This window comes from Hypanus sabinus, chromosome 6, assembly GCF_030144855.1.
Source record: "Hypanus sabinus isolate sHypSab1 chromosome 6, sHypSab1.hap1, whole genome shotgun sequence".
NCBI lineage: Eukaryota > Metazoa > Chordata > Chondrichthyes > Myliobatiformes > Dasyatidae > Hypanus > Hypanus sabinus.
Genome location: NC_082711.1, coordinates 97,723,139 through 97,744,595, shown reverse-complemented (window position 1 = coordinate 97,744,595; position 21,457 = coordinate 97,723,139). Strand labels below are relative to the sequence as shown.

At 41.8% G+C, this 21,457-nt stretch overlaps 1 protein-coding gene across 1 annotated transcript in view; it reads right to left on the bottom strand.

Moving 5' to 3' along the window:
- tspan13a (tetraspanin 13a) overlaps positions 1–21,218 on the bottom strand; it is a 50,024-nt gene extending 28,806 nt beyond the window's left edge. Inside the window, exon 1 of the mRNA XM_059972661.1 lies at positions 20,931–21,218. Coding sequence (XP_059828644.1) covers positions 20,931–20,993 — 63 coding nt within the window. The 5' untranslated portion in view covers positions 20,994–21,218. The remainder of the gene's footprint in view (positions 1–20,930) is intronic.
- Between the last annotated feature and the right edge of the window lie 239 nt (positions 21,219–21,457).

Sequence of the window (21,457 nt, the reverse complement as noted above, 5' to 3'; positions counted from 1 at the left end):
CTCATGGAATGTTTGTCCCACTCCTATCAGAGAGGAGGCTATGTAGCATCCACGCCAGGACCACCAGATTCAGAAACAGTCACTTGCCCCAAGCAGCAAGGGCTGAATAATACCTCTACACCACTCATCCACCCCACCACACCCCCCCCCACCCCATCACCACTACTTTATCATTTCTTGCCAGTCACCTTACGTACAGACAGTTCTATGCCGAGTGTTAGTTAATGGACATTCAATCAATATATGTATTTATATTTATTGTGTTCTTTATATCGTGTTAATTTTGTGCTGCATAAGATCCGGAACAACAATTCTGTTCTTCATTTCCCCCGTGTACAGGAAAAGACATTATGGAGTACAATATGTGACATTTCTATTTTCAGAGTCCCATGAGGTTTAAATTGATGAGCAGAGTCAAAGTAGGAGGGACAATTAAAGTGAGAGTCTTGACCTAAAATATCACTGTACGCTTCTGTCGGTAGTTCCTCCAGACTTAGTACGTTGCTCCACATTACTGCACTCGCAGGCAACAGTGTGAACAAATTGATGTGGCACCAAGTCTCACTGACACGATTCACCAATATTAGCTGTTTTCTTTCCATGCAGATTTTGTCTACAACCCCGATTACTATCAAAATTACTGCAGTGGATTTAATGAAGGTTTCCATAAGCAAATTGTTTTCCATTAATATGGCTTTCTGTGATGCACCTATTCCTTTCTTCCACCCACTTGGCTCAAATATTTGGATGCTGACTCAGTTCCTTTATCCTCTTAAAATTTACTTAGTCTAGAACTCAGCAGACGAATCTTACTCAAGCAAAGGACTGCTCAATTAATACCTCTGCCCTTGTTGACATATTCTTAACCTAGTGAGAGGCTCAAACAGTTAAATCACTTCAGCTTCCACACCATGATTCATAAGAACATAAGTAATAGGAGCCATCTGACCTGTTCTGCCATTCAATAAGATAGAGCCATGGACTCATCTCCACCTACCTGTCTTTTCTCCATGATTCCCCTACTATGCAAAAATCTATCCAACCTTGTTTTAAATATATTTACTGAGGTAGCCTCCACTGCTTCATTGGCCAGAGAATTCCACAGATTCACCACTCTCTGGGAAAAGCAGTTGCTCCTCATCTCCATCCTAAGTTTACTCCCCAGAATCTTGAGGCAATGTCCCCTAGTTCTAGTCTCACCTACCTGTGGAAAAAACTTTCCTGCCTCTATCTTATCTATCCCTTTCATAATTTCATATGTATCTATAAGGTCTCCTCTTATTCTTCTGAATTCCAGCAACTACAGTCCCAGGCAACTCAATCTCTCCTCATAGTCTAACCCCCTCATCTCTGGACTCAACCTGGTGAACTTCCCTCTGCACTGCCTCCAAAGCCAATATATACCTTCCTCAAGTAAGGAGACCAGCACTGCACACAGTTCTCCAGGTGTGGCCTCACCAGTACTCTGTAGTGTCAGCACTTTTCAGTTCACAAGCAATGTCCCCTCCCTTTCAATTATCAATTTCTTGTTATTGCCACTCTGCTACACTACCAATGCTCATGTCTTTTAAAACCCAAGTCCTGCATTAATGAGTTTGCTTTCTGGTCCACTTCACTTTCTTCACAGACTTGTTGCAGCTCACAACTTTTGACCATGCTGCTACTACTTTCTACTGGTTCCAACTTTGCTTTGATAACCAAATGTTTTAGTGCCTCAAATATTTAAGAACATTCCTCTACGCAAAATATGTAATACAGATGCACAAGATATAGACAAAATGCTGGCGGAACACAGCAGGCCAGGCAGCATCTATAGGAAGAAGCGCTGTCGACGTTTCAGGCCGAGACCCTTCATCAGTACTAACTGAAAGGAAAGATACTAAGGGATTTGAAAGTAGGAAGGGGAGCGGGAAATGCGAAATGATAGGAGAAGACTGGAGGTGGGGGGATGAAGCCAAGAGCTGTAAAGGTGATTGGCAAAAGGGATACAGAGCTGGAGAAAGGAAAGGATCATGGGACTGGAGGCCTAGGGAGAAAGAAAGGGGGAGGGGAGCACCAGAGGGAGATGGAGAATAGGCAAAGTGATGAGCAGAGAGAGAAAAAAAACAAACAACTAAATATGTCAGGGATGGGGTAAGAAGGGGAGGAGGGGCATTAATGGAAGTTAGAGAAGTCAATGTTCATGCCATCAGGTTGGAGGCTACCCAGCCAGTATATAAGGTGTTGTTCCTCCAACCTGAGTTTGGATTCATTTTGACAGTAGAGGAGGCCATGGATAGACATATCAGAATGGGAATGGGACATGGAATTAAAATGTGTGGCCACTGGGAGATCCTGCTTTTTCTGGCGGACCGAGCGTAGGTGTTCAGCGAAACGGTTTCCCAGTCTGCGTCAGGCCTCACCAATATATAAAAGGCCATACCGGGAGCACCGGACGCAGTATACCACACCAGCTCAGTCACAGGTGAAGTGTTGCCTCACTTGGAAGGACTGTCTGGGGCCCTGACTGGTGGTGAGGGAGGATGTGTAAGGGCAGGTGTAGCACTTGTTCCGTTTACAAGGATAATTGCCAGGAGGGAGATCGGTGGGAAGGGATGGGGGGGACGAGTGGACAAGGGAGTCGCGTAGGGAGCGATCCCTGCAAAAAGCAGAAAGGGGGGGGCAGGGAAAAATGTCCAACTGGATCCCACTACCAAAAGACTTCATTAACTTTGCCTCCAACTTTCACCCTGCCCTCAAATTTACCTGGTCCATTTCCGACACCTCCCTCCCCTTTCTTGATCTTTCTGTCTCCATCTCTGGAGACGGCCTATCTACTGATATCTACTATAAGCCTACAGACTCTCACAGCTACCTGGACTATTCTTCTTCCCACCCTGTCTTTTGCAAAAATGCCATCCCCTTCTTGCAATTCCTCCGTCTCCGCCGCATCTGCTCTCAGGATGAGGCTTTTCATTCCAGGATGAAGGAGATGTCTTCCTTTTTTAAACAAAGGTCCTTCCCTTCGTCCACCATCAACTCTGCTCTCAAACGCATCTCTCCCATTTCCCGCACATCTGCCCTCACCCCATCCACCTGCCACCCCACTCGGGATAGGGTTCCCCTTATCCTTACCTACCACCCCACCAGCCTCCAGGTCCAACTTCCGCCACCTCCAACGGGATCCCACTACCAAACACATTTTTCCCTCCCCCCATCTTTCTGCTTTTCACAGGGATCGCTCCCTACATGACTCCTTTGTCCACTCGTCCCCCCCATCCCTTCCCACCGATCTCCCTCCTGGCACTTATCCTTGTAAACGGAACAAGTGCTACACCTGTCCTTACACTTCCTCCCTCACCACCATTCAGGGCCCCAGACAGTCCTTCCAGGTGAGGCAACACTTCACCTGTGAGTTGGCTGGTGTGGTATACTGCGTCCGGTGCTCCCGGTGTGGCCTTTTATATATTGGTGAGACCTGACGCAAACTGGGAGACCGTTTCGCTGAACACCTATGCTCGGTCCGCAAGAAAAAGCAGGATCTCCCAGTGGCCACACATTTTAATTCCACGTCCCATTCCCATTCTAATATGTCTATCCATGGCCTCCTCTATTGTCAAGATGAAGTCACACTCAGGTCAGAGGAACAACACCTTGTATACCAGCTGGGTAGCCTCCAACCTGATGGCATGAACATTGACTTCTCTAACTTCCGTTAATGCCCCTCCTCCCCTTCTTACCCCATCCCTGACATATTTAGTTGTTTGCCTGTTCTCCATCTCCCTCTGGTGCTCCCCCCCCCCCCTTTCTTTCTCCTGAGGCCTCCTGTCCCATGATCCTTCCCCTTCTCCAGCTCTGTATCACTTTCGCCAATCACCTTTCTAGCTCTTAGCTTCATCCCACCCCCTCCGGTCTTCTCCTATCATTTCGCATTTCCCCCTCCCCCTCCTACTTTCAAATCTCTTAGTATCTTTCCTTTCCGTTAGTCCTGACGAAGGGTCTCGGCCCAAAATGTCAACAGCGCTTCTTCCTATAGATGCTGCCTGGCCTGCTGTGTTCCACCAGCACTTTTTGTGTGTTGTTTGAATTTCCAGCATCTGCAGATTTCCTTGTGTTTGCACAAGATATAGCTTGTGTGTATAATATGCCAATCATGTACACATTTCTCAACAAGCTCTTACTGAAAGATTTGTCTTCTTTGGAACCTTTATCCACCTTCACACTATTGTTTATTGCATACAGACGTACACTTTGCTTTGACTCTTGACCCCTCTCTTCAGTATGCAAATAAATTTCCTCCAAAATTTTAAGATACCTTTTCTCCATTTTCTACAAGGGGAACGAGAGGAGAGGGGGGCTAAAATTTCAATTTTCATTTCAGTTCTAATAATGATAAAGGTCTGAGGCATAGATTGGGATAGAGTTGCATTGTAGTCTATTTTAAATTGGCAACTTCTTTGTCCAAATGATTTGTGCCAAACTTATCCCAAGCAATAAAAGCTCTAATACAACATTCAACATAACTTTGAATTTTTAATCTTGCAGCTGCACCATGGCAAATCCATCTGAAACCCAGGACACAATATCTGCAGTGGAAACAAAACAATGGCCTTGTGGACATGCTTGTGATCAATTCCAAAGTAAGGCTATTTTGAAACTACAAGTCATCTACAGCTTGTCCAAACGAGCTCAACAACATTAGTGGTTAATACCAGTATGTGGTTTCGAAAGAAATCATTATGCACCTTAATCGTTGGTTAAAATGCAGTTTTTTTAATTAATTACAGCATGTGAAGTTTCAACGCAACATAATAAGTACTTTATTAATCCCAAGTGGGAAATTCTTTCATTACAGCAGCAACATTCAAAAACATACTTAGCAGTGTGCAGACTTAACTAATAAAGTGCAGAATAATAATATACACAATAATAATTTACCAATGTGCAAAAATGTATGAAATAATGAAACAGACTGTTGTACTATGATGTGTGTGCACCTGGTGCATAGAGCAGAGGGAAGATTTTCTGTAACTATCATCGTGACCGCGAAGCTGAATTGAGTCTGTTTGAAAGGATTCTCCGCAGCTTATTCAGTAGGTCATGCAGAGAATGTGCCAGATTGTCCATAAAGAATTACAGTTTGCTTAGTCATCCCCTCTCTCTCCACCACTAACTCAAAAGAGTCCGGGTTGTCGCCAAGGGTGGATCCAACCTTTTTGATGAGTTTACTTAAGTCTTTTTGCATCAACAGCACCAATGCTGCTCCCCCAACATAATGCTGCAAAAGAAGACTGCACTCGTTACAGACTGGTAAAAGGTCTCCAGCATCCTGCTGCACATATTGAAGGATCTCGGCTTCCTTAGAAAATAGAGTCTGCTCATCCCCTTCTTGTAAAAAACCTTTGTGTTGGCTTTCCAGTCAAGTTTGTTGTTGAGGTGAACACCCAACTATTTGTACTCCTCCACCACCACAACAACTACTCCTAGAACGTATATAGGACTCTTCACAGTCTGTTTGCTCCAAAAATCAGACTCCATCTCCCTGATTTTGGCCAATTCAGGAGCAGGTGATTCCTCCCACACCACTCCACAAACTTTTCCACCAATCCTCTGTACTCTGACTCCTGCCCAACCACTGCAGAGTCGTCAGAGAACTTCTGAAAGTGACAAGACTCAGACTTGTACTGAAAGTCTGAAGTGTACAGTGTGAACAGAAACAGGACTGTCCCTTGGGGAGCTCCAGTGCCACTCACTACCACCTCAGACAGAACTGCCCAGCTGTAGAAACTGGGGTCTATCAGTCAGGTAGTCAGCAATCCAGGAGATAGTTGATTAATCTACATCCATCGTTTGCAGCTTCATGTTCAGAAGAAGTGGCTGGATTGTATTGAAGGCAGTAGAGAAATCTAAACATGCAGTGAACATTCAAATTTCAATTCCATGCCAAGTGAAGTTTGATTGCTATTATTAGACGTGTTTAAACACAGCTTAATTTTGTTCTGAAATAAAGATATCTAAACAATATTCCTAGGACATAGAAAAAAAAATAAATCCAGGAGTATCCAGAATTACAACCAAACAGTAATTGGAAAGGAAACCAGTTTCTGAGAAATACTAACTGCAAGCATGTAGTTGGACAACAGAGGAAGAGTGTTGAAAACAGCAGAGCTTTCTGGGAAGAGAGGACAATGCATTTCAATAATAAATGTTAAGAATACTTTCATAATTTTGGTTTTCAAAAAATAACTAACTGTAATAATTCAATATGAGCAAGGATCTGGGAAGTAATAAAAGGCTCATTAATGAGATGGAGTTTGAAAATGCAAGAGATATGGAGGCTGCTTTACAAAGAGACAAGACTTCAGACCTTAGAGATCAAAGGAGCAAAACAATTACCTCCAAGATGGTAAGAGAGCTTTTTACACTCATTAGAGAGAGTGACGACAAAGGGGAAAAAAGTCTTGATGGGATAGTGAGACTGTAGTTATTTTTGCTCAATCAGGTAACCTCGGAACAAGAATGAGAAGAGTAGAGTTTGAGCTGATTAAGCCAAGGATAGCTATCAATAAACAAAATTACAATCCCTTTTGCAGCCCTTGGATTTAACAGTCTGAAGATGGCAAGCAGGCAAAGTAAAGATGATTTTCTTGAGAAATGCATCATAGAAAGAGGCAAAACAGCTGCAAAGACATTACAAAATAGGCAAAATATTGGTTTTCCAGAATTACTGGCCACAACTAACATTAGGAACAAGTGTTCCTTTTTAGATAATCCAACTAAAATGGAACTAAAAAGTGACTGAGTGGATGAGAGGTAGCTTTATCAAATCTGAGAAACGGGCAAAGCCTTTTGCAATAGTAGGGAGAATTTACATTGATTGAAATATTTAATTAACAGGAACATTTATTGAGAGGAGAAAGTAAGTGGATCTAATAACTTTCTTGAATGAACAGTCTTTCAGCACAGAAGTTGGGAATAGGGATCTCAAAGTCTTGGAATCTGACTCCATACAGCAATAATAAATGCCAGAAATCTAAACAAAAATAATTTGGGAGCTTGCTGGTTGGCATGAATTGGATGGATGAAATGGTATGCTTCAAAGCTGCTTTTTCATGACCAAACATTATCTCTAGCATGCTTTTTTTAAAACCTTAAAAGAATTCTCATTGATTTAAGAAAACATATGCAGAGTAATAAAACTGCAGTTAACACGAAAATTGGTAGTCTTGTTGATAGTGAATGCATCATCTTTGAGGAATGTTACTGATAAGGCTAATTGGGCAGTGACCTGGTAAATGGAATTTAATCTCAACTAGTGAAAGGGTGAAGCATTTTGGGAGGAATCATTAGGGTAGGACATACACCATGAATTTCAGGGCCTGGGATACTGAAGAACAGAAGATCCTTGGTATACAAGTTCATGAACCCTTAAAGGCAGCAGCATAGATGGAAGAAGTGGCATACAGGATGCTGGCCTTCACAGGCTTGGACATAAAATTTGTGGTTGTTCTCCTTCCCACCCTCTACTACTAGGGTGACTGCAATCTGATGCTCTCTCCTGAGAAGGCAGTGGAGGCAGCTATTCTTATAACGCTTAAAATATTAAAATGAACATTTGTATTGCCAAGGCATAGAAGGCTACAAAGCAGATGCCAGAAAATGGGAATGGTATGGATATGTAACTGATGGTCAGCCTGGACATGATATGAAAAGGATCTGTACACCAGTCTGAACAATTCAGCATGCAAATCCTGTTATTGGTTTTAATTGCAGAAGTAGGTGAATGTGCTAGGATAGGGTAGGAAGAATTTTCCATATCGATAAATTTGAAATGCCAAGCCTACAGCAAAATACTATCTCTTCACTTTTGAGAATCACAAGGTTAAAAAGGTCATCATCAAAATGGTGAAAGTAAAGAAATCAGATTCAAGGAATAACACGTTAGAAGAAATTTACTGTAACCAACTGCTTTTAAATTCTTTGTATATACTTCAGTAAAGCATCCTCCTTATGAATTACTTCACTGATTAAGTTGTATCAAATCTCTTGTGCATTATTCATACAATGATTATATACCTCTCCCTAATGTTGAACAAGGACTGCTGTTGAAAGACCCAGACAGACTACTTGCATTAAATATTACACAATAGGTCTATTCTCAACTTGACTGATACAAGCAGTAATAATTACTACATTATAATAGTTTAAAAACTTCTTCATTCTTAGTCCCAACACTCTTACTTATATTGTTACTGTCTTTTGCAGCATTATACATTAAAGCAACTCAATCATAAAGACTTAAAAATAAATCAGTATCATTTGAATTTGAATGAAATGAAAAGATGGGGGCTTAAAGAAGAAACGGACATTCAAATATGTTGAGCCATTCTTACACTGACTTGCAAATCAATCTCAGGAGCATAGCAAGAAATTGCTTCAATTTGTCCCAGAATTGATAAACTATATTCAGGGTATTCAAAAGCTCCTTACAGCAACGATACTTTGAAATTCAAGAAACATTTCAGTCAATTGCATGCAACACCTTCCCAGAAACAAATAATTTTATTTAAAACTATAATTATGAGAAATGAATAAACATGAGTAACACCCGTAGATAAGCAATTCCATTCCACATCTAAAAGGAGATACAGGGTCGTTTTCTACCACTTAAGGCAGTGGAAAATTGCAAGAGGCCCAAATCATGTGGTCATGTTCAAGATTCAAAACAAAAGAGAGTGCATTGAAAAAAAAACCTCAAAAGGGAATATATCTTTTTATATATTAAAAAAACAGAGCAGTATATGTCTGGAATGAGCAGCCAGGATAGCAGATAAAATAGCACTGTTTGACAGGTTTTTAGATAGACACATGACTATGCAGGGAATAGAGAGATGCAAATCATGGGTAGGAAGAAAAGATTTAGTTTAATTTGACATAGTCGTCGTGGATTAAAAGGGCTTTCCTTGTACTATTCTGACTCTATGACATAACACTATTCCTTTCCCAAAAACAGGCATTGTTATTCAACCATCACATTAAGAACAGTGGCTGTGGAAAACCTAATCTACATACAGTACAATGCAAAGTCATATTACATTACACATATACAAACATACAGGCACACTGCTAGGGTGCACTGCACTGATGCCTCTCCAGCAAAAACATTTCACGACATATGCGAGTGATGATGAACCTGATTCTGATATGGGTCGCTATTGTGGACTGAGAGTGGGAAGGGGGCACCTCATCCCCCCCCCACACCCTCACCACTCCACACCTCCCACACCAACCCCCTTCCCCTTTCCTTGCCTCCCTCGCTCCCTTCTCCCTCTCCTCAATCTCTCTACCACCTCCCTTACCCTAATACCCTGTCCCCCACCCTTACCCTAATACCCTGTCCCCCTCCCTTTCCCCACCCCTCTACTACCCCCTCCACTACCACACACCCTACCTCCTCCCCCTCACTCTCCATTCCCCTCTCCCTCCCCACTTCCCCCTCCCTGCCTCCCCTTCACTGCCCACTCCCTCACCCCAACCACCTGCCCACTCTTCCACCCCTCCCCATCTACCCCATTCTCTCCCTCCCTTTCCCCCTCCCTTCTTCACTACCCCTTCCTTCCCCCAACCTCCCTGTGCCCCCACCTTAACTCCCTACCTCCCCACATCCATTCCCTGAACCCACCCACTCTCTCCCTCCCCACTCCCACTACCCCCTCCCTACTTTGCTTCTCCCTACCCTCCCCTAACCCCCTCCCCCTTCCCCACCACCCCTCCCTCCCCTAACCCCCTCCCCTTCCCCACCACCCCTCCCTCCCCAGCTCCCCCTCCTTGACTCCCTTCCCCACCCCCCTCTATCCTCCTCTAACCTACCCCTCCATACATTCCCCTACCTTTTCCTTTCCCTACTCTTCCCACCTCCCTCTACCCACCACCCCTTCCTCCCCACCCCTCCCTTGCCACCTATCCCTCCCGCCCACTGCCTAACCCCTTCAACCCCACTACCCCTCACTTCCCCTCCCTGCATGCCCTCCCTACATTGAATCATGGTGGATGTAATTTGGCTTTTTTGACATTGATCGACAGAAAAAGACTCCAGTGTCAAAGCGAAAGCAGATCTCTACAAAGTTACCTAGATTATTTCAATATTAAACAGAAAATAATCGATTGCACAAGTATCCACCCCCTTTTAATACAACATACCAAATCATCAATTGGTATAGTCAATTGGTTTTGGAAGTCACATCATTATTTAAGTGCAGGCTACACTGAATCTGGAAGGTCCAATTGCTAGTGAGTCAGTATCCTAGCAAAACCCTACACCATGAAGACAAAAGATCACGCCAAACAACTCTGAGAAAAGGTTATTGGAAAGCACAAGTCAGGAGATAGATACAAGAAACTTCCCAAATCAGTGATTATCCCTTGGAGTACAGTTAAGTCAATCATCAGGACATGAAAGAATATGGCACAGCTGTAAATCTGCCTTCAGCAGGCAGTTCTCAAAAACTGAGTAACCATGCAAAGGGACTAGTGAGGGAGGCTACCAAGAGACCCATGACAACTCTGGAGGAGTTACAAGCTTCAGTGGCTGAAATGAGAGTGACTGTGCATACAACAACTGTTGCCCAGGTGCTTCATCGGTCACAGCTTTATGGGAGAGTGGCAAAGAGAAAGCCACTATTGAAAAAAACTCACATGAAATCTCACTAAAGTTTGCCAGAAGGCATGTGGGAGACTCTGAAGTCAGCTGATAGAAGGTTCTATGGTATGATGAAACCAAAATCGAGTTTTTTGGCCAGACTAAATGCCATGTTTAGCAAGCCAAACACAGCACATGACCAAAAATCACACCATCCCCACCATGAAGCATGGTGGTGGTGCCTCATGCAGTAGGGATGCTTCACTACAGCAGGCCCTGGAAGGCTTCTGAAGGTAGAGTGTAAATGAATGCAGTAAAATACAAGGAAACCTGATGCAGTCTGCAAGAGAACTGAGGCTTGAGAGAAGATTTATTTTCCAGCAAGACAATCACCCTATGCATAACACCGAAGCTACACAGGATTAGTTTACAAGCAAAGTTAGTGGTCTGGAGTGGTCAAGTCAAGTCCAGATCTCAATCCAATTAAGAATTTGCAGCTGAACTTGAAAAGGGCTGTTCACTCACAATCCCCATGCATTCTGACAGAGCTTGAGCAGTTTTGTAAAAAATGGGGAAAATTTTCAGTGTCCAGAGGTGCAAAGCTGATGAAGACCTATCCATGCAGACTCAAGGCTGTAATTGCTGCTGAAGTTGCATCTACTAAATACAGACTTAAGGGGGAGGGGCATTAGTAATTATGCTAAATACACTGTGATTCAATATTGTAAAACATTAAAAACATGAAAACAGGGGTAGAAGTTGGAGGTGGTGAACACTTTTTATAGGCACTGTATGTGTATCCAGATATAGAGCTAGGGTGTCCAAGGCTTTTGCACAGTACCGCAGTATCCCATCTTAGCCCAACAAAAGTCATCCATCAGGTAAAATTGTATTACTTATTACACAGATTTTTGGCAAGTATTTAATTTTGCTTCTGTAATAATTATTGTTTTGACTAAACTGTTACACTTTAGTTTACAGATCAAAATCTGTGTTCAAGTACAAAATCAATGTCCAAACAATACTGCAGGCACTAACAACTTCAGAAGCAAACAGCTATCAGTTTGAACAACACCACCCCTTACAAAAAGTGTTTATTATACAACTACTCTTCTGATTTCCTGAAAGGTCTTCCAACTCCATTACTTTTTTTAAAATCCAGAATAACTCAAAAGTGCTACTGTATTAGATTTCATAGTTAAGATGCAGAGTATTTTTAAAGCCATTTTTAAAGCAATGCAGCACATCTGAAGAGTTGTGCAAGAACTCATGACTTACATCATATGAGCATCAGCTGCTTTGCAGGAGAATGACATCAGCAAAGATTTCTGTTTGAAGTTCTACTCAGTGACCTGTGCTACAAATCACTGCAAAGAATCAGATATTCTTCACAATAAGATAGCCCACAAATTTACTTTTTTTGGGGATTTATTTTATTCTAATGTTCAGAAACACACACAAACACATATTTTAAAAATTGCAATTACATCTTTTTGAGAAGACAACCCTCCCAACCCCTCCAACGTATTCCACCAGATATACAATCACTCCAGATGTTATAGAGCAACCCCTTCAATTTAAATGCATTCCTGTTTGAAGTTAACTCTTAAAATTATGCCATCATCTTTTAACATTTGTTACTTCTGACTTACTGTTCACAATCAACATAGCTGCGTGATCACCTCCACATGCCGCACTTTGTTTTGTTTCTGGGGGTGAAGGGGTTATACAAATACCATACAAAGATGTGCATTGCCTGTGAGATGTCCTTGAGAGTGGATGAAGTAATCACTTTTTATGTTTATCAACTTCTAACTTGCTTGGAGTTCCCTACTTGATATTAGATTGAATTCTCTCATTAAATGATTTTCCTGTTTACACATACTGTTATCTACTCAGAAAAAAATTGCTCTCCTTATGCTGAAAACAAACAAGAGTCAGATTCAACACCATTTCTGCAGTAAACATTTCTTTTTAAAAGTAATTCATTTTGTAACTTTCAATATTGTGCACAACCTACTTTACCTCTCGCCTTCCCTACACATCCATATCAATCCCAGTTTAGCATTCTTCTAAACCTGGGGTGGGCAAACTTTTTGACTTGTGGGCCACAAAGGGTTCTAAAATTTGACAGGGGGGCCGGACCAGGAGCAGATGGATGGAGTGTTTTGGTAATACACCTCATAAGAGAAAATAAAATATCATGGGATATGTAGAAAACATGTGCTTTAATTTCAATTGAAAATGAACAAATGCATTACAACAAAATATCTGTCTTTGAAGTCCCATGGTATTTAGCTATTTATTGAAATGACTTTTAAAACACTGAAAATTAAATGAATAAAATACAGCTTTTTTTATAGTAACAGTTATTATTTTAAAGCACTGAAAATTCTGTTATCCTTCAAGATATTATCATCATCACTCTCCTCCTGACTGTCTTTATTTCAAAAACGGTAGGAGATGCAGGTCTACTTGTCCTGCTCCTTCTTATTCAATTGTCCCCGTGCCAAAACTCAACAATGACCAGCACAAGGACAGAACAGTGACCAGTATGCGGAGTGCGTTATTTGATCTGGAGCGCATTTTTTATTTTGAGAACGTACGTGCACCTGCGCACTACTCATGTCCATCACTTAACAGAAATGACATGTAACATGTAAGGCTTATTGAAAAAAATATTTTCAAATGCATTTTTTACATAACACAACGAAGAAACTTATTTTTAATTTCAGTGGGAACAGTGTTGTTGGTCTCCCTTTTTAGCCAGCATATCAAAGTCTGGATTTAGTTTTATTGTGGCGATTCTCAGGATGGATCTGAGGTGTTGGTCAGTTAACTTGGATCTGTGGCTGGCTTTGTTGATGTTCATGACGCTGAACGCCTGTTCACACAAATAGGTCGAGCCAAACAAAGAGTAAAGCGCAAATGTGGAGTAATACGCTGCACCTCAACAAAGGTCAATGTGTAACGGTGTGCTACATGCAGCGCTAAAATTACGACACAGAGTTGGTAACTGCAGTCAAAGAAAAAAAAAAACTTTATTCAAAATCCCCAGCCTCACTTTTAAGCCTCCCTCAACCTGCCCCCCGTGGCGCAGAGGCTCCAAAGCTCTGTGCTCGCAAATCCCCGCAGGCTATCTCCCTTAGCTGGAACGCTGGCTAATTGTGAGCCGGTTCGGATGTGCCAGGAAATGGGTCGCCACAAATGTATATAGAGTGCATCATCTATTGGGAAAACGCCAGAATTGCGGGGAAAAAACTTTAACAAGGTTTATTAATATAATTTCATCAAGTTCTGCGGGCTGGATTAAAAAGCTTAAAGGGCCGCATATGGCCCCCGGGCCGTAGTTTGCCCATGCCTGTTCTATACCAAGGATTTTATATTTTCTTGAATCAAATTCTTTCCCAATATCTGGACTTAAGTCATATTTTTTGAGGTATTGGCCACATCCCAATTTACTTGAGATACAAGAGATGCAAATGCTGGAATTTGGAGCCATGCACAAAATGCTGCCAGAAATTGGTAGGTCAGGATAAAAAGTATGCAAAATCTGTGCCACCCCTCCCCTCTACCTTTTTATACTGGCTGCCTCCCCTCTACCTTTCAGTCCAGATAAAGGGTCAAAACTTGAAACAATGATTGACCATTTCTCTCCATAGATGCTGCCTAACCTGCTCAGTTTCTTCAGCTTTTTGTGTCTTACTTCTAATTTTCTGTCGCTGCCAGTTCTGATATCTGATTTCTAGTGTTCTTAGTGATTACAGACATACAAAACTAGAATTCTTCCTCCTCAAGCATTCACCAATATTTAAACTGCTCCTGGTATCTAACACATTTGTGTAGCATAGAGTATATATTTATTCCCTTCATTATCCCTTCTAAGCTCTTCCTTGAAGTAAATTCCTCTATTTGCTGGCGAGTAATTAATCTGCATATTGGCGCAACAATGCACATGGTCATTCACTTTCCAAAGCATGTCTGACCTGCAAACTATTTGTCTAGACCCGGTGTTTCCAACATCCAAGAGATTTTGGAACTTAAAATTAGGTTTTTTAAGACCTTCGGAAATAACCTTTCATAATAATGACTACTTAGTATTTGTTGACAATGTAGTCAGTAACTAAACAGTGCTTGCTTTCATACTGTTACTGCTTCTTCTACCAATTTTATTCCACTCAATGTCCTAAGTATCTAGTTATCTGCAACACAACTCATAACGAAACTGCTTCTTATTATACTGGTGTCTTGCTTTAATGCCCATTTTGAGCCTACCTATAACACTGATCAAAAATGCCTCACTTACATGTGTAAAAGAGGCTAGAGTGGATGTTGGACCACTAGAAAACAATGCTAGAGAGGTGAGAGGTAGTAATGGGGGGGGGGGGGGAGATGCGGAGAGACAACAAAATAGCAGACGAACCAAATAAGATTTTGCACCAGTCTTCACTGTGGAATACACTAGCAGTATAGTAGAAGTTCCAGGTGTCAGGGGTCATGAAGTGTTTGAAATTACCATAAATAGAGAGGAAGCTCTTGGGAAGCTGAAAGGTGTGAAGGTAGATAAATCATCTGGACCAGATGGTGTTCTGAAAGAGGTGGCTGAAGAAATCGTGGAGGCATTAGTAATGGTCGAGAATCACTAAATTCTGGAACAATTCTAGAAGACTGGAAAATTGCAAATGTCACTCATTCTTCAAGAAGTGAAAGAAGCAGAAGAAAGGAAACTAGAGTCCAGTTAGTCTAACCTCAGTGCTTGGGAAGATGTTGGAGTCAGTCATTAAGGATGAGGTTTTGGAGGCCATGGTCAGCATGGTTTCCACAAGGGAACATCTTACCTAAAAAATCTGTTGGAATTCTTTGAAGTAGTAAAAAGGAGGATAAACAAATGAATTGATGGTGCGTGCTTAGATTTTCAGAAAGCCTTTGACAAGGTGCCAAACATGAGGCTGCTTACAAGCTACGAGTCCATTGTGTTAAGGGAAAGATTCAAGCATGGATAAAGCAGTGGCTGATTTGCAGGAGGCAACGAGTAGGAATAAAGGGAGCCTTTTTTGACTGGCTGCCAGTGACTAGTGGTGTACCACAGGGGTCTGTGTTGGGACCAATTCTTTTTACGTTACATGTCAATGATTTGGAGGATGGTATTGATGCCATTGTTGCAAAGTTTGCAGACAATATGAAGATAGGTGGAGAGGCAGATAGTCTTGAGGAAGTAAAGAAGCTACAGAAGGACTCAAATTAGGAAAATAGTCAAAGAAATGGCAGATGGAATACAGTGTTGGTAAGTGTATGGTCATGAATTTTGGTAGTAGAAATGAAAGGATTGACTATTTTCTAAATGGAGAGAAAACAGAAAAAACTGAGGTGCAAAGGGACTTGTGAGTCCTTCTGCAGGATTCCCAAAGGTTAATTTTCAGGTCATGAATGTGGTGAGGAAGGCAAATACAATGTTAACACTCATTTCAAGAGGACTAGAATATAAAAGCAAGGAAGTAATTTCAAAAATTTATAAAGCACTGGTCTCACTTGGAGTATTGTGAACAGATTTGGGCCCCTTATCTTAAAAAGGACGTGCTGAAACTGGACAGGGTTCAAAGAAGATTCATGAGAATGATTCCAAGATTGAATGGCTTGTCATGTGAAGAGTGCCTGATGGCTCTGGGCCTGTATTCACTAAAATTCAGAAGATTGAGAGGTGACCTCATTGAATCATAGAGTGAATGTGGAGAACATGTTTCCTAAGGGGGGGGGGGGAGGGGGAGAGTCTAAGACCAGAGGTCACAGCCTTATAATAGAGGGGTGTCCTTTTAGAATGGAGATGAGGAGGAATTTCTCTCATCAGAGGGTGGTGAATCTGTGGAATTCTTTGCTATAGACAGCTATGGAGGGCAAGTCTTTACGTATATTTAAGGTGGAGGTCGATAGATTCTTGATTGGTCAGGGTATGAGGGATGCAGGCAGAAAGCAGGAAACTGGGCAGAGAAGAAATTTGGATCAACCATGGTGAAATGGCAGAGCAGACTCAATGGACTAAATGGCCTAATTCTGCTCCTATATCATAAGGTCTTATTGAATCTAATAAAAATACTCAGCATGAAATTCCCTCTTCTATCATCGACCTGTCAGCCTAACATCAATAGTGGGGAAGATGCTAGAGCCCATTATTAAAGATGAAATAGTGGCATATCTAGATAGCAGTGATAGGATTGGGCCAAGCCAGCATGGATTTACCAAGGGTAAATCATGCTTGACTAGTCTATTGGAGTTTTTCGAGGAAGTAACCAGGAAGTTAGACAAGGGAGATCCAGTGGATGTAGTGTACCTCGATTTTCAGAAGGTATTTGATAAGGTCCCACATAGGAGATTGGTGGGTAAAATCAAAGCTCATGGCATTGGGGGAAGACATTGACATGGATAGAAAACTGGTTGGCAGATAGAAAGCAAAGGGTAGCGGTGAATGGGTGTTTCTCGGAATGGCAGGTGGGGTGCCACAGTGCTCGGTATTGGGACCACAGCTGTTTACGATTTACGTCAACGATTTAGATGAAGGCATTGAGAATAACATCAGCAAGTTTGCTGATGATACTAAGCTGGGTGGCAGTGTGACATGTGATGAGGATGTTAGGAGAATTCAGGGTGACTTGGATAGGCTGGGTGAGTGGGCAGATACTTGGCAGATGACGTTTAATGTGAATAAGTGTGAGATTATCCACTTTGGGAGTATGAACAGGAAGGCAGATTATTATCTGAACAGTGTAAAGTTAGGTAAGGGAGAAATACAAAGAGATCTCGGAGTCCTTGTTCATCAGTCACTGAAGGTGAATGAGCAAGTGCAGCAGGCAGTGAAGGCGGCTAATGGAATGTTGGCCTTTATTACAAAGGGAATTGAGTACAAGAGCGAGGAAATCCTCTTGCATTTGTACAGGGCTCTGGTGACACCACACCTGGAGTATTGTGTACAGTTTTGGTCTCCAGGGTTAAGCAAGGACATCCTGGCTGTAGAGGAAGTGCAGCGTAGATTCACGAGGTTAATTCCTGAGATGTCCGGACTGTCTTACACAGAGAGGTTAGAGAGACTGGGCTTGTACACGCTGGAATTAAGGAGATTGAGAGGGGATCTGATTGCAACATACAAATTTATTAAGGGATTGAACAAGATGGAGGCAGGAAATGTGTTCCAGATGCTGGGAGAGTCCAGTAACAGAGGGTATGGTTTGAAAATATGGGGTAGGTCATTTTGGACAGAGTTAAGGAAAAACTTCTTCCCCCAGAGAGTTGTGGGGGGTCTGGAATGCACTGCCTCAGAAGGCAGTGGAGGCCAATTCTCTGGATGTTTTCAAGAAGGAGCTAGATAGGTATCTTATTGATAGGGGAATCAAGGGATATGGGGACAAGGCAGGAACCGGGTATTGATAGTAGATGATCAGCCATGATCTCAAAATAGCAGTGCAAGCTTGAAAGGCCGAATGGTCTACTCCTGCACCTATTGCCTGTTACCTTCGAAAGTCCCAATCTATCGAAGATCATATTTTAGATTTTATAAAAGATAAATTTCTCAAGAACAACTGCAATTTCTATACCTTTACTGTGCTCTACTATATGGATATCAGCTGTGCTATTCACAAAACAAATTTAATGTCAGTTGCCAAAATGAAAATATAATTAACTATTTAACAATAGATATTGATTCAAAAGTTGGCGGCATGCACACTTGGAGAACTGTCAATAAGTAATAAGACACACAGGTCTTTAAACAACTGCACATATTACAAAACACTTCAATGGATATCCTGCCCATCTTCAGAATAGCATCAGTGGAACTCCTGCAGGAAATATTCAATTTAATTGGCAGACTTCTCTCTCCTTGAACAATGTCATTTTATCAATACAAACCAAAGACCTGTCTCCATGTGTAATAAATCATACAGATTTTATTTTGTCATGTTACATTTACTTCAGCAACACATAATAAATTGGAATTATTTTTTAAATAATAAGGTATTTTGTTGATCAATTTGGAGCCCAAGTTCAACCTAATTAATAATCAACAATAACCACACATCTACAGCAACTGTTAGGAATTTTAACAATAATGAAAATAATCAAAAAAAGCAAAACTGAAAATGCTGCACATCTGAAATGAAAACAAGTGGCAGCAAATAGTCTGCAGAAAAGATTCTGCAGATGTTGGAAATCTTCAACAACACACACAAAACGCTCAAGGAACTCAGCAGATCAGGCAGCATTGCCCTCCATAAATACTCAAAGTAGTTCCAAAGTAAAAATTGTTATCAGAGTACATGTGTGTCATCACATACAACTCAGAGATTCCTTTTTTTTCTGCAAGCATACTCAGCAAATTTATAGAATAGTAACTACAACTAGGATCAATAAAAGAGCAAGAGCACAGAAGACAACAAACTGTGCAAATGCAAATATAAATATATAGCAATAAATAATGACAGCATGAAATAACAAGGAAAAGAGTACTGTAACTGAGATCATTGCTTGTGGGAATACCAGAAATAGAATGAGTGTAGTTAACCTCTTTTGTTCAAAACCTTGATGGTTGAGGGGTAGTAACTGTCCTTGATCCTGGTGGTGTGAGTCCTGAGGCACTTGTATCTTCTACCTGATGGCAGCAGTGAAGAAAAGAGCATGGCCTGGGCGGTGTTGATCTTTGATGATGGATGCTGCTTTTCTATGACATTTCATGTAGATGTGCTCAATGATTGGGAGGATTTTACTGGTGATGTACTGAGCCAGATCCACTAGCTTTTGGAGAATTTTCCACTCAAAAGGCATTGGTGCTCCCATACCAGGCCGTAATGTAGCCAGTCAATACACTTTCTGCCCACCACACATCTGTAGAAGTTTGTTACGGCTTTTGGTAATGTGCCAAATCTCCGCAGACTGAAGAAGTAGAGGACCTGTCGTACTTTCTTTGCAATTGTATTTACATGGTGGGTCCAGGACAGGTCCTCTGAGATAGTGACATCCAGGAATTTAACATTACTGACCCCCTCCACCTCTGATCCTCCAATGATTACTGGCTCATGGACCCTCTCCTGAAGTCTACTGTCAGTTCCTTGGTCTTGACCACCAGTGAGAGTTTGTTACTGTGACATCACTCAGCCACAATTTTCAATCTCCCTCCTGTGCTTGCTGAGCTCCTCCAGCATTTTGCATGTGTTAACAAGTCAAGCAGCCCACGTAGTGAGAAACATTAGCTACCGAAATGACAACAACTTATTGCTCTCCACCGATGCTCTGGCTTGTTGAGTATTTCCAAAACAGGTTGATTTCTTTCAAATATGAAAATAATCCAGTCTTATATGAATGTCACTTACTGAAATCATGTGCAAGCACTGTTATTGTAATTAAAAACAACAGAAATTCTTTGTGCACAAAAACTTATTCAGTCCTGTATGTCAGTTTCTAAGGAGCAATTTCCAGACCTAAATAAACCAACCAGTGGTTTCCGCACAAGGCTGTGCCCCGAGTTTATGACGTGTATTTGAACTCTGGTCAATTTATTCCAATTATAAATACAGGCTATTCGAATCGAAGGTGAGAGATTAAACACCTTCACCCATAACGTACTACCAAAATCACAATACAATTTCTCATCTGTGTTAATTATTCATTGAATTGTCTGTACTGGGAAATGGCACATATCTACACCTCCACCCTTCGAACGTCCTAACAGCCAGACAATGAACTACGTCCTTAAGTCTATTCGCATTTAGTGCGAAACAAGAAAAAGAATGATTGCTCGTAAGATTAAACTTGACGTAATGCAAAAGCATTGCTAAAAAGCCAAACGCCCAAAAGTTTCCTGAATCACCATGTAAATTAACCTCTACATTGTGTCTTGTCTTGTCCATATGACAATACTTATCTACGATGATGAGTTTAAAAAAAGACTTCTCTAGGATGACTAGTAAAGGAAAACGATCTTGCGATGTAGTTGGAAATTATTTGCAAAGCGAAATTATATAAGAGGACCCTGTCGCCGCAAATCTTTCCTGGGATTAGCAGGCAATACAAGAAGGATTTCCACGCATATAATCAAATAACCTCTTTGGAAACAATAACCTGGAACAAACGCAGCAGGGAACAGTTAAAAAATAATAATTATAAAAACAAAATACTTGTAATAGTATTTTGTGGGTACTGCGAAAATGGTTTTTTCTGTTCTTTCGAGCACCTGCTGCCAATGGGGGGGGGGGGTGGAGCTCACATCCATCTAACCTTTCGTCTGTTCGCCCCTCTTTCATACACACGCTCACTTCATTGTTCTACTCACGATGTACAGCAGGTTAAGGACACACAGTGAGTTTTTCGAACAGGTGAACCCGCCGCAAACCATGGTCACGATCGAAACGAGAGCCCCGGGCACTCGACACAGCTGTTGGCGAGCTCCGGACACCGGCGCTTTACTCCCTCCTCCCTTCGCAATGTCTCCGAAGCCTTAAGTGAGGAGGGGGTTGGGGAAGACACACAAAAAAAGAGAAGCTGCAAATCCGCCCGTGGCCCCCAACCCCCGCTGTTTCCTCCGCCAAAATGTAGGATCGCAGAATGGGAGTGAAGGGGAAAGAAAATGAGGAACTGCGGTAAGTGCGCAGGCGCTGCTGCCTGGCTCGGCTGACGTTCGCTTCACCTCATCGCCAACCTGCTGTAGGAATAGGCGACCGAATGCGCACTGTGAAACCCTGCTGGGTGCTGGAGGCAGCAGTGGCCTTGAAATATCCGGCAAGCTAGGCAAATGTTGCAAATCGGTCACTTATTCTCGTGATTGGCACGATTTAAGAGATTAAAACTCGTTTCATGATG